The 13,136-nt window shown below is 47.4% G+C and overlaps 1 protein-coding gene across 1 annotated transcript in view; it reads left to right on the top strand.

Annotated features, from left to right (window-relative positions):
- Positions 1-1,051: 1,051 nt before the first annotated feature.
- The window catches only part of FBXO32 (F-box protein 32), a 34,479-nt gene continuing 22,394 nt past the window's right edge, over positions 1,052-13,136 (top strand). Inside the window, exon 1 of the mRNA XM_082235840.1 lies at positions 1,052-1,386. Within this exon, the coding sequence (XP_082091966.1) occupies positions 1,262-1,386 (125 nt within the window). The 5' untranslated portion in view covers positions 1,052-1,261. The remainder of the gene's footprint in view (positions 1,387-13,136) is intronic.

Raw genomic sequence — 13,136 nt, 5'->3', positions numbered from 1 at the left:
AACATGCTTTTGCCTGTCTGGAGTGTGTTCCTGGCTATTGCTTGCTGCAATGGAGAGTAGAGAGGAGTTTATGAGAACATGCAGAAATTATCCCACAAAAGCAAATTTTAAATTTGCTGCTCTGCATGCACTCCCTCCCATGCACCCACCTAAATCTCCTTCCAGGGAAGCAAGAGGCATTTATCAGAGCTGAAGGACACACTCCAGGCAGTCAAAAACACTCCAGGCGAGAGAAAAGCAAGGTCAGTAGCAGGTGCGGCCTGGGAAGACTTACAAGGGCCAGACAGAAAGGCTTTGAGGGCCACATTTGGCTCCCAGGCCTCAGGTTACTCATCCCTTAGTTACAGCTGAGTAACAGCTGCACCAACAACTCAGCCTGTGCCGGAGTGTCTTACGCAGTGTTCCCCAACCTTGGGCCTCCAGCTGTTTTTGGACTACAATTCCCATCATCCTTGACCACTGGTCTTGCTAGCAAGGGATGATGGGAGTTGTTGTCCAAAAACAGCTGGAGGCCCAAGGTTGGGGAACACTGTCTTACTGGATACCTGGGAGCTCTGGGTTCAAAGCCCCCCTGAGCCATGAAGCTCACTGGGTGGCCTTGGGCCAGCCTCTCGGCCTACCCTACCTCACAGGGTTGTTGTGGAGGACCAAAAACGAGGTGGAACAGAGCCCCTGCCTTGCCCTCCTTGGAGGAAAAAGGTCGAACACAACAAGCCCAATTCATGCATATTCCCACCCTTTACTTCTGCTGGGGGCCTTTGCTGTTGTTCTGTGTGGCGTTTTTTACTTGGCTCGGGGACCCTATAAATAAACCGAAGCCGGGCAGCTGAGAGAGGGGACCCCGACGCCAGAGCACAAGTTTCCATTTCCAGGGATTGCGCAACAGGCAAGGAGCAGCCCGAGCAACAACCGCCGCTTCTCCCGAGGAAAGAGCGCAGCAATAAACAAAGCCACGTGTCTCTCCTCCCTCCCCGGGCGAGAGGCGGAGCTTGCAGGCGCTCTTCCGGCAACAAAGAGCCCCTGCAGCCCGCAGATAAATACGGAGGCGGCCGGAGCGAGGGCAGAGACAAGGATCGGAGTGGCGGAGCGAGGGCGAAGGAGATCATAGTAGAGGAGGGGGAGAGCAAAGAATAATAGTAATAATTTCTGTGTAGCCCTTTGGCTAGGGACATTGCGCTTCCTAGGTATCTTCGCTTGGGAGAAGGCGGCGAAAGGGAGCGCAAGGACAACTTTGGTTGCTGGATTTCTTTGGCTGGCGAGGATGCCTTTTCTGGGCCAGGACTGGCGCTCCCCGGGGCAGAACTGGGTGAAGACGGCGGATGGTTGGACGAGGTTTCTGGCCGAGAGGGAGAACAGCAGCGGCAGCTTCGCCAGCGAGCGGAACAGGTGAGACCGGCGCGGAGAGAGCCGGGTGCCTTGCGCGCTGCGTGCGCCTTTGGAGAGGTTTGCCCCACCTGCAGGTGGGGGTGTCGTCCCCCCAACCCCGGACATAATTGCTAGCAAATGCTGCCGCTGTTGTTGTTGGGGCTGCCGAGTGGTAGCAGGCAGAGAGATACGTGGCGTATCACACACACACACACACACACACACCGGTTTGCATCTTTGCAAAATAAAAAAAAATGGCAAGCCTTGCTTTTTGCAAAGAACGCGCAGACATGGCGGTTGTTTTCTTAACGAGGCCGCTGTTTCCCCGAGTGCATCTCTGCCCGTGCGAGGCTGCAGCGCCTCGGTTTGTGTTGTTCTTGGGGTTGTGGCGTCATTGCGGGAAGGAGGATCATCTGGCGAGCTAAACCCTCTCCAGGAACCCGGAGGCGGAGGCAGGAGCGAGAGCGCAGCGCCCACCTCCTGCGGCGCTACCAGGAACGTGCCGCTTCCAGCTCTCCAGATGTGACTCTCGGCCCGTTAAATGCGTTCGCGCATTTGCTCCGGATTTCTTAAAAGCGAAATGTCCGTCTTGCCCACCCGTCTATTATATTTGGGGTTGGTTGGAGAGTGGAAGCAAATCTGTGGGATTGTGGATCGGAGAACCACCATTTTATTATCGCAATATGGAGGGAGTGGAGGGCTGTATCTTAAGGTTGGTCCTACTCGGAGCAGACCTATTAAAAATAATGAGCATTACTAACTTGGGTCCAATAACTTCATTGGGCTTCTCTGAGTATAGTTGGATGGAACTGTGTGTGGGGGGGGGGGTTGTTCATATATGTCCCCAAGAACAATTTGACATTAAGTGATAAGCAGTAGGACCTGGTGTTTCCAAAAATCCCGAGCCCTAAAAAAAAGTCTCCAGAAATCTTCAGTTGTCCTAGAGGCATATTCTGGCAAAAGCAACAATGGCTCTTTAAAAAGCAGGCATAAACCTTCATCAGTTCTGTCTGGGCCCTCTTCTCTCATCTTCTCCCATTCTTTCCATGAGGTTGCCACCCACCCAGAATTTTTATTGGGCCAGTTTGAATTTGGTCATCGGAAATGTGAGACTCAAAGCTGGACAATAAGCCCTCGCCGGACAGTTATTGTTGTTAGTCATCTTAGGTGTCACCTGTTCTGGTTGTATCTTTGGCACCATGTCACAAAGCATGGTGTGTTGTGAACATAAATGCATGCATATGTCCTCTGTTGCTGTTTCGAACTCTGGATGATGGAGGTGGTTGACTGCAGTTGGTTTGCATGCTGTGGCTCTGTCATTGTGTGTGTGTGTTTCTCCTAGCTGCTGTGCAAGCACACCAGCCACCCCAGAACCTTGGCCTCTCTCCCCCATGGCCTTCTGCCAGCCCTCATCTGCCTACCTTCTTACTCTACAGCTTATCAGTTTCCTCCTCCTCAGCCTCAGGTTGTCCTTGCAGAACTCAGCAGGGAGGGGGAGGGGGACAGAAGAACTGGAGTGAACTACATCTGCCGCTCATTGGCTCTGGCGCCACCTAATGTTGGTCTCCTTGCCCTCCACCCTATCAGTCGCAGTGGGCATCAGACAACACTTGCTTGCCCTTATGCTCTAGGTCAGGCAGCCCCAAACTCGGCCCTCCATATGTTTTGGGACTACAATTCCCATCATCCCTGACCACTGGTCCTGTTAGCTAGGGATGATGGGAGTTGTAGTCCCGAAACATCTGGAGGGCCGAGTTTGAGATGACCTAGAGCAGGCATCCCCAATCTTCTGGTCTCTGGATGTTGCTGGACTACAACTCACATCATGCCTGACCATTGTCGAGGCTGGCTGGGGCTGATGGGAGTTGGTGTCCAATGATACCTGGAGGTTTGCAGGCTGCTTTGCAACAGGGATCTCATGGGACCACTGCCAGCAGATGGTGCAACACCAGATTCCAAAGCACAGCAGGACAGACTGTTTCTGAACAGGCAAGGAAGTATTCCCTTTGGGAAAATAATTCTGTGCATGTTCAGAGACACTCAGCCATAAAGTACCTTTTTAAAATAAGTACCAGTTCTGTCCCACCTTCACCCATTTCCCCACCTCTCATACTCTATCCAACCTTTGTCTTCTCCCCCAGGTTTTGACCAGGATGTTGCTAAGTCTCTCCATGTCCCTGGAGACTGTTTGGTCTGATGCAACACACACACACACACAGAGAGAGAGAGAGAGAGAGAGAGAGAGTTTGTGCTGCTCTGCCTCCATCCCTACCCAGGTTCCCTCAGTCACAGCGTACAGCTGGGCAAAAGTGCTTGAAAATCTAATATTCTCAAAATGTTGTTGCTTTGGTTCAGGGAAGCGAACAATCCTGCAAATTGCTTTCCTCGAAAACCAACTCCTCCTAGAACTTAATGAGAAACTTAAATAATAAATTGGCACACCAAAGAACAGAGGAGTTGGAACAGCAGCAGATAGTATGTCAGTTACTGAGGAAGCAGGTTATCTGCTAAGCATGAATGCTGGATAGCTCAGTTGGTAAAGCATTAGACTCTCAGGAATCTCAAGTTCCCGGGTTTGAGCCCCACATTGGGCAGAAGATTCCTGCAATGTGTAGGGGGTTGGACTAGATGACCCTCGTGGTCCCTTCAAACTCTAAAATTCTACGATTTGTATGAAGTTTATTCATGAATTAAAACACCCACCAGTCCCCTTAGTGAGGATTCTTTTGATGGAAGCTTGTGCATGTTGCATTATGCAGTTCACGTTGAGAATTTTGCTTGGCGCACAGATATTTCCCCCCTGCTTCTGCCTAAAATGTGCAGCAAACCAGGATTTTAGATGGATGGTTTCTGTATGAGAGCCAGACTTTTTGTTATTAGGGTTTTGGAGCTTCTTGGATGGGTTCGCTGAGCAAGCAAGAAAATGAAGAGAAAACAGATACAACCCAGTCTGCAGCCTAGTTAGGCCACAATGTTTGGATTTAAACTGACACAAATCCCCTTCCATTTAATGGGGCTGCAATCCTTTGCACGCCAACCTGCCTGTAGATCCCAGTGAACACAGTGGAGTTTACTTCTGAGTAAGGGGTAGAATTGGACTGCCAAAGCTGCTCACTTGGTTAGCTAGGCTTGCTGAATTTATTTTGGAAAACCTGCTTTTGGGAAATGGAGTTGCAAAACTAAATGCAAGCCCTGAATTTAGTCGGACTTTCAAATTAGCATTACGTTATCTGGGAAGGAAGTATGTCAGATCTAACTAGGCAATATAGATTGAGACTCCTGCCTGATAATTTTGGAAGGCTTGTTTCCTCTAACTTCTGTTTATGCTTTCCAGGAAAACATCAGTTTGAGTAATGTATGGGTTAGTTTTGCAAAATCCTCGGTGGGTGGTTCTTTTGTTGAAACATAAATTTGTGGCAGCGGGAACACTGCGTCCCCATTAGCGGAGTTGTGCTTCAAAACTTTCGCTCAGACGGGTATCTGTTTAATTACAAGAAATCAATACTGACAGTTTAAGTGGCTTCAGAGCATGCAGTAGTTAAGATGTGGAACTTAACAAAATGGGTTGAGTCTATTTTTAAACTCGGAGCTCTCTTGGTTTACTGTGTTTAGTTAACAAAAGCCTTGGCTATGGCAGGGCATTCTGGTTTATTTTGTTTGGCATCTAACAGAATGTTGGCCACTTAAGCAGAGGCCTGTATTCATTGCATATTAAAGGCTTCTGCCCGAAAAAATGAAATGTTGTTAAGCAATGGGCCATCAAGTTCCGGTATCCTGTCTTCAGCAGGGACCGATACTGAAATGCCACAGAGCAGGCTGTTTACATTCTCCCACGAAACTAGTGGCAACTGTGAACAAGATTCAGGATAGATTTGGTTGGACCAACTGTTGGTTTCAGGATCTTTCAGTTTGCTTGTGCAGCATGCAGGGGATTTCACAACCAAATTAAAAACAATTCTACTGTTAGTAAGCTGTAGCCCAAACTTTTTTGTCTAGGCTGCTCATTTTGCTAAAAGTTTGCGTTGCTAAATATTACTACCTCTACTGAGAAAGTGAACCCAGGTTTTTTGTTTTTAATTCCTGGCTTTTGAAACTGCAAAGGCAAAACTAAAAGCAACCACTTTTGGATTAGACGTGAGTGGCAACAGTATGACATAGCACATGGGAACGGTGCCCTGATCATTTCTTTGTCATTCGCTTGGCATCTCTCACTGCTTAAACATGCCATCTGTCAAAGCATGCCTTGACACACCAGTCTTTGAGCCCTGGTGTGATGCTCCACCGACTCCTTGTGCAACAGTAGCTCATCCATATGAAATAGACTGGAAGGAAAAGCCTTGCCTTGGGGCTGTGCTGATTTTCACAGTTTGAAAAAGAAAACTGGCTAGATGTGGGCTCTTGCACAACAAGAGAAGTTAGGTGCACAGCTGCCAAAGTATTAAATCTCTATATCAAAGTTAGAGTGCATTGCAGTGGCATTGCTAGGGATGAGGAAGGAATTATGGCTGGCTGTTTGGAGAGACCACTGCTTGGCCCTGGTTCTAACCCTCCTGTAGGAAGAGGCAGCAGAACCGTAGCTAGGTGATCTTGCGCCCCTGGCAGAACCGTCCAGATTGCGCCCCAGAAAAAAAATAGGGAAAAACAGGGCCCCTGCATAACATATACTGTAAGGTAAAGGGACCCCTGACGATTAGGTCCAGTCGTGGACAACTCTGGGGTTGCGGCGCTCATCTCGGTTTACTGGCCGAGGGAGCCGGTGTACAGCTTCTGGGTCATGTGGCCAGCATGACTAAGCCGCTTCTGGTGAACCAGAGCAGCACACAGAAACACTGTTTACCTTCCCGCCAGAGCGATACCTATTTATCTACTTGCGCTGTGACGTGCTTTCGAACTGCTAGGTTGGCAGGAGCAGGGACCGAGCAATGGGAGCTCACCCCGTCGCGGGGATTCGAACCACCGACCTTCTGATTGGCAAGTCCTAGGCTCGGTGGTTTAACCCACAGCGCCACCCGCGTCCCAACATATACTGTGAAGACCCTCTGTTTAAAACCTTTTTCTTATGAGGCAATGATTGATATTTTTATTTATAGACATATTTAGGGAAATATTTTCAGCAGATATTGCGCCCCCTCCTTGTCTGTGCCCCTGGAGGGGGGGGGGTCTTCCTCGCCTGCCCATCCTTCCCTGAGAGGCAGGATTTCCTCTTTGGAAATATAGGGAAAGGAACTGTAGCTTGTGGCGTGGGTAGAGCACATACTGCATGCAGAAAACCACAGTTTCAAAGCCTGGCATCTGTAGCTCAAGGAATCAGGTGACCTTTATTGGGAAAGAGCTCTCCAGAGTTGCTGCAAACCCAAGTAAGCAACCTTGGGGTAATTGATAGACACTGCTCAGTCTGCTTCTCATGATTCAAGTTGCTTCCCTGCGCGTTGAAATCTCTGTAGAAACCTTCTCCATAACCTCTGCAGCATAAATTTGCCCCTGGCACCTCAAGATGGGACTGTTAACAAGTTCCAGGTCACATCACATGACATTGGGCAATAAAGCGCTGTTGAATCATCTGATCCGGTGACATTTCTATGTCCTAGTAACATAGCCCAGTAAACAGAGATACAGTTTCTACTGAAGATAAGGAGTGGGTGACGTTTGCTTTGGGGAAAACACAAAGAGATGAGAAGGGGATGGGGGTAGGGCGAGGGTTCCTTGGACACGCAGCAGAACTGTAGCTCCTTCGGGTTTCAAATAGCACCTGTTCTCTTCAATCGTTCTCTGTTGCTGCACCATCAGTTTATAAGCCAAGCCAAACAGTATATTACTGGACACTTCCATAAATACCTCTGCTTTCTGGGCATTTTCTGAGGAGCTGTCTGAAAACAGTGCCTTTCTGGATTAGCCAGAATCAATTCTTCACACCTGTGGTGTTAGGAATTTCCCTGTGCATACGCATAGACCTGGTCAGTTCCCCACACCTGTGGCGTTAGGTATTTTCTGTTCTGTATTTGATCCGATAATTTGATTCCTCCTGCGATTGCATAAATGAAGGGCTGGAAATAACCCTAAACACTTTATACAGGGGTATCTTGGTTTACGAACTTAATCCATTCCGGAAGTCCTTTCTTAAACCAAGGCTTGCTTTCCCATAGCAGCAGGGGACTCAATTTACAAATGGAACATACTCAACAGGAAGCGAAACATGTTCTGCTTCCAAGGCAAATTTCACAAACCAAAACACCTACTTCCGGGTTTGCAGCGTTCTTAATCCAAGTTGTTCATAAACTAAGCTGTTCTTAAACCAAGGTACCACTGTACTGTGATTTGCAGATCAGGTTCTTTCTAGTAAGGAAGGGTCGGGGTGAGGAGCTGGATTTTATAGAGTATACCTGCTTCTGAATTTACACCTTGCAGTTACAGAGCTTCAAGGCACCCTGCTGACCACATTGTGTCCCACAGTGTCATTTTAATATGCACATGGCTGCATCAACACAAGTTTGAATCCCATGCTTCACTGGAAGCCAGTACCAAAAGTGCTGATCCCATGAAGTTCAGAGCTTCACTAGTTTAATGCAGAAGTGGACAACCTGTGGCGGCCCTCTCGATATTGTTGGACCCCAACTCCGGTCAGCCCCAGCCAGAATGGCCAGTACTCCGGAATGATGGGAGTTGAAGTCCACAAAATCTGCACAGCCACAGCCACAGGCCTCTGCCTTAAAGAGCGTGGCCGAAAATCTAGTTGCGCCATAGATTTGTATAACGGCATTATGAAATTGGTAGCTTTATTTACAGTTCCCTTCCTATTGATCCCTAGCAGAGCATTTGCCTTTTTCACAGCTGCCACACACTGGGTCAATATATTCACTACTACGAGCCTGAGGTCTTTTCCTGGTCAGTCGCTGGACACTTCAGACCCCATGAGCGCATATGTGTAGTTAAGATTATTCAGTTGTTGCCCAAACAAGCAAGATCTTGAGTATTAGGTGACTGATCTCTGCTATGATGTACGTTAGTAAAGGACCAAGTCGTTTTCTTTGGGGTTTTGTTTGTATTACTTTGAGGCAGTCAAGAATGAAATTTAATATAAAACTCCAGCTCTGGCCAGGAGATTCTGCAATAGAGGCAGCTGTCTAAAGATGACTCTGAACAGGATCTTGTTACAAATACAAGATGGAATGTGATATCTTTCTGTAGCAGAGCATTATTTTGTTGTACTGCCCGCCCGCCCCCCTCTCCGTTTAGACAAGTTTTTAAAATAGTTTACGACCCAAGCATTAAGCATGGGGTAATGAAACAGATCGCTATGTAAATAAGTACAACTTGTGCATGAAGCTGTAAAATTGTAGATAGAACTGCAATGTGGTTACCCTGATGCAATTATTCCACTCCGCTGGAAAGAAAAGCCATTGTGGGGGTGCTGTGTATGTGTACATGGACACACATTTTGCAGGTGGTTTTGCTGAAATCCTTGGGAGCAATGCTGCAGTCAAGGCTGTGTTGAAACTTTCAGTTCTGTCACTTTATTGGCTGAACTCAACTTCCATTTCAGGGATGCGGGTGGCGCTGTGGGTTAAACCACAGAGCCTAGGACTTGCCGATCAGAAGGTCGGCAGTTCGAATCCCCGCAACAGGGTGAGCTCCCATTGCTCGGTCCCTGCTCCTGCCAACCTAGCAGTTCGAAAGCACGTCAAAGTGCAAGTAAACGGCGTTTACGTGCGCTGCTCTGGTTCGCCAAAAACGGCTTAGTCATGCTGGCCACATGACCCGGAAGCTGATGATGGGAGCTGTAGTGCTAAAACATCTGGAGGGCTGAGTTTGCCTATGCCTGATCTACGGGGACTCCGAAGGGTGTGGAGGTCTAAGAAAAGGACATTAGATTGAGATCTACTAATCAATAATTCCCCCCCCCGATAGATGATTAGCCACAGATTGGAAAAGATTTCAGACTCCCAACGTTTCAGTTCTCCCAGACTCCCAGTTCTCCCAGACTCCCAGACTTCAGTTCAACGTTTAGCAGCAACGAACAAAATCTTCTTGCCCCACTACCCTCTGGGAAACAACCTCTGGAAATCCTTATCTGTAGTCTCCAAGATGTAGATTTGTACTGTGAACCTCCATTATGCATTTGGCTCACCTGTCTACAACCTTGCTTTTGCTCCTGACTCGCATTGACCCTCAGGGTGTGAGCTTGGCAGGATGTTTAAGACAACCATGCTAGGTTAGATTCGGAGAGGCAATTCAACCCCACAACAGACTTGTGAATGGTGAGGACCATTCTTAAATTGCCTGGTGGCCAAGTGAAACAGACCTCTACAGAAAAATGGTTTGGAAACTGCAGCCTTAAAGCCATTCTACAAGTGCAGTTCAGCTTGTAGCACGGAGGTCTCTGCCAGAATCAGTTTAGGCTGAAAATGGAAATAGTATGTTTTTAGTGTTTCCCATAGGGAGTAAACTCCCTGCGATTAGAAAAAGTAGCACAGCGGGTAGAAGACTACACCAGAACATTTCTTCCTTGCATCCAAGTTCCGTTTGGGCATTGAACATTTTTTATCTTCAGTGTATAGAGCTTTTCATATTCCCGCATTGCTCTCCTTAGCCACCCTTGACCTGCTGAAGCTCCTCTTCCGACACAGTATTATTTGCAGGCCTTGCAAAATATGTCTGACAATAGACAGATGCCTGTAACCTGTGTGTTTCCCTGCCTGAGGACATCTCATGGCACAGGCAGGAAGCGATGACATCAGGTGAGCAGGAGGAGGTTAAAGAAAGGGCACTGATGTTGCACCCAGGTCACGAGGTTCGTTATGCAACTGCTACTTAATTATGGGTGTAATTGCCTCCTCGTTCCATTTTTCATCAGGACAGTCTATAAAAGTGTCACTGGAGCTTGTCCTGAAAGTGACAATTCCTGGTACATTTCCTGAACGTGCAAGGGTGTGTACAGGAAAGGAAGTTTGCTCTACGGTTCATCTTGTTTATATAAAAGAGCATTTAAATAAAATTCTTTCAGATGTGTAGGACACGGTTGGTGCCAACACCTAGTAGACTGAATCAGATTTGGAGCAGACTTAATTTCCAATAGAAATCTATTTGGTCCCTTGAGGTCCAGTGTACCAACTTAAAAACTGTGTACAGTCATACCTCATGTTGCGTCCGCTTCAGGTTATGTGTTTTCGTGTTGTGTCCCATGGCAAGTACCGGAATGGCTTACTTCTGGGTTTCACTGCTCACACATGCGAGAAGCGATAAATCATGTCACGTGTGTGCGCAGATGCAGCTATTCAGCTTGCGTCAGTTCCTTGTTATGGACGGGCCTCTGGAACAGATCCCGTCCGTAACATGAGGTTCTACTGTATGTTGCAATATCTGCCCAGAAGCTATTTCTCTTCTTCCAATTCGACCCCAATAACATTTACTTACCAACTAAGTGTCAGGAGCTCATCCTACACTCGAGTAGGACCCTGGCAGAGACACATGCCTGGCATGTTCTCTCCCTCCTGATCAATTGTTCGGGAGCTTCACAAGCTTTCTTCTGCCCGAACATCACAGCGACCGATGCCAACAGACATCGGCACACTCAGGGATCCGCAGTTCATGTAACAGAACTCAGCAACTCAGCATTTTGGCTAATCTACTTTATTTACATATAAACACACATGGAGCACTGCAACATGGCTCCCTCTCTCTCTAGCATCAGACAGCAAAGAACGAGAACAAAGGACAATAGTCCCACTTCACAGAACACAGTAACACAACCATCCTGTCTCCGTCACTTCCCACTCTGTGGAGTCAAAACATACACCATCATGTGATAGACAACAATCCCATGACTGCAATCACGGAACAGGAATTCTAACAATACGTTTCTGAGATAATCTCTAGGAACATCTTTGGGTGTCTTCCTGGATTGGTGAGACTTGCCTAATGGCAATACAAAATTGAGCCTTCTGCCTTGTGGCCCAGTCTTGTGGAAAGCTCTTCCAACAGATTCAGCCAGTATCTTCAGTTCTTTCCCCAGTAATTTACCCAGACCCTCTTTTTTTCCCCGACCCTCAATGTGTATATATTAGGACCCACCTTATTTCTATGATTGTAAGTTGTTTTAAACTGCTTTTAGTACTGTGTTTTAATGCTGTGAGCGTAGGGTGAGAGATGGATAAATATCAACAACAGCAACAACAACTTCTAAACATTTGGTGGGAAGCCTCCTTGAATTGGGGGGTGATCTTGCGAAGTGGGAAGCCTCTTCCACTCAATGGAGGTCCTGTTGGTGTGAACCCTAGAAGGACCTAGTCCTAAATCACGCAGAGAGACTGAACCTTTTGGAGGGAGGGAGCGGAGAGCAGCGCAGAGGGTCCTTCTTGCCCTTCTCCCTGTTTGCATGTTGCTTTAACAAAGGAGTAGAACTCCTTAAGAGGTTAGTGGCCTAAGTTGTGGTTAGCTCAACCTACTGATTTCAGAAGGACAGAAGTTCAGTTTACTTGGACGGGGTCCAATCCATTATCTCAGAATAAAGGCTCAGGACCGCAATACCTCAAGGACCGCCTCTTTCCATATGAACCTTCCCGGACCTTGAGATCGTCTTCTGAGGCCCTCCTTCGTGTGCCTCCTCCTCGACAGGTCCGGAGGGTGGCAACACGAGAATGGGCCTTCTCTGCAGTGGCTCCCCGCCTGTGGAATGCTCTCCCCAGGGAAGTTCGCCTGGTGCCTTCATTATACCCATTTAGGCGCCAGGCAAAAACATTCCTTTTTAACCAGGCCTTTGGCTGATCTGTTTGGAATCCTATACCCTTTTAAAATGTGTCTCTTTTCTGGGGGGGGGTGTTATTGGGTGGTTGTTGTTGTTATTCTGTTTATATACGGTATATTGTGATCTTTTCTGTGAGCCGCCCTGAGACCTCTGGGTATAGGGTGGTATATAAACTCAATTAATAATAATAATAATATCAAACTGGCAGAGGGAAGCATAGGGGAAGGTAGCCTCTCTGGGTGCTCTAGGTGGGGAATTCCCAGAGAGCAGTTGACGTTGGTCATTACAAGGTTGCTGCTGCTGCTCGCTGCCTTTGATGATCTCACCCACATAAGTGACTGGACCACAAACCAGAGCCTCACATGATATTCTTAAGGTGTGGGAGTGTTCATGAAGGAGGAGCTGTTTCCTTGAGTATTCAAAACCCAAGTTTTAGGGAAAGGATCTGTTCTTCCTGGTGTTGCTGGACTGCAACTCCCGCCAGCAATATAGGAGCAGTGGTCCAGAAATTTCTGGACGGCTACCTGGAGAAATGGTCAAATTTGTCCATTTTGGTTTCTCTGGGTTTCCTCATTTTTCCCAGTCTTAAATTCGGTTCTTCACATTTCTGCATCAACTTGCACTTTTTTTTAAAAAAAAGGAAACCTGTTTGAAAATTCACCAGCGTTTTAGAGTGACTCTCTCCTTCACATAGGCAGGTTTGTGTGCAATTTTGCCTACTAGACACATTTTGGCAAAAGCCATTTCCCCGAACGTAATACATTTTTGTATGTTGAATTGCACTTATGTGTGCATTTTGATGTACACTTCCCCCCCAGCATATGCATTATTGCACACATTACTTTGCTGGAAAACCACGCTGCAAAATTCAGAGAACTGTGAATCTTGGAAACTGGTTCTGTTGTGCTTCTTGAATTGTTTCAGAAAATGTGAATTAGGTAGAGCCAGCTTTCAATGTGAACTGGATCGAATTTCTCCTCCATCCCTCCCGCAGGTTCCCCATCCCTGCTTTTAGAAACTAGATCTCTTT

This window comes from Podarcis vaucheri, assembly GCF_965113315.1.
Source record: "Podarcis vaucheri genome assembly, chromosome: 8".
Classification (NCBI taxonomy): domain Eukaryota; kingdom Metazoa; phylum Chordata; class Lepidosauria; order Squamata; family Lacertidae; genus Podarcis; species Podarcis vaucheri.
Note: the sequence above shows the minus strand (reverse complement) of the source record. Positions and strands in the feature narration are given on the sequence as shown.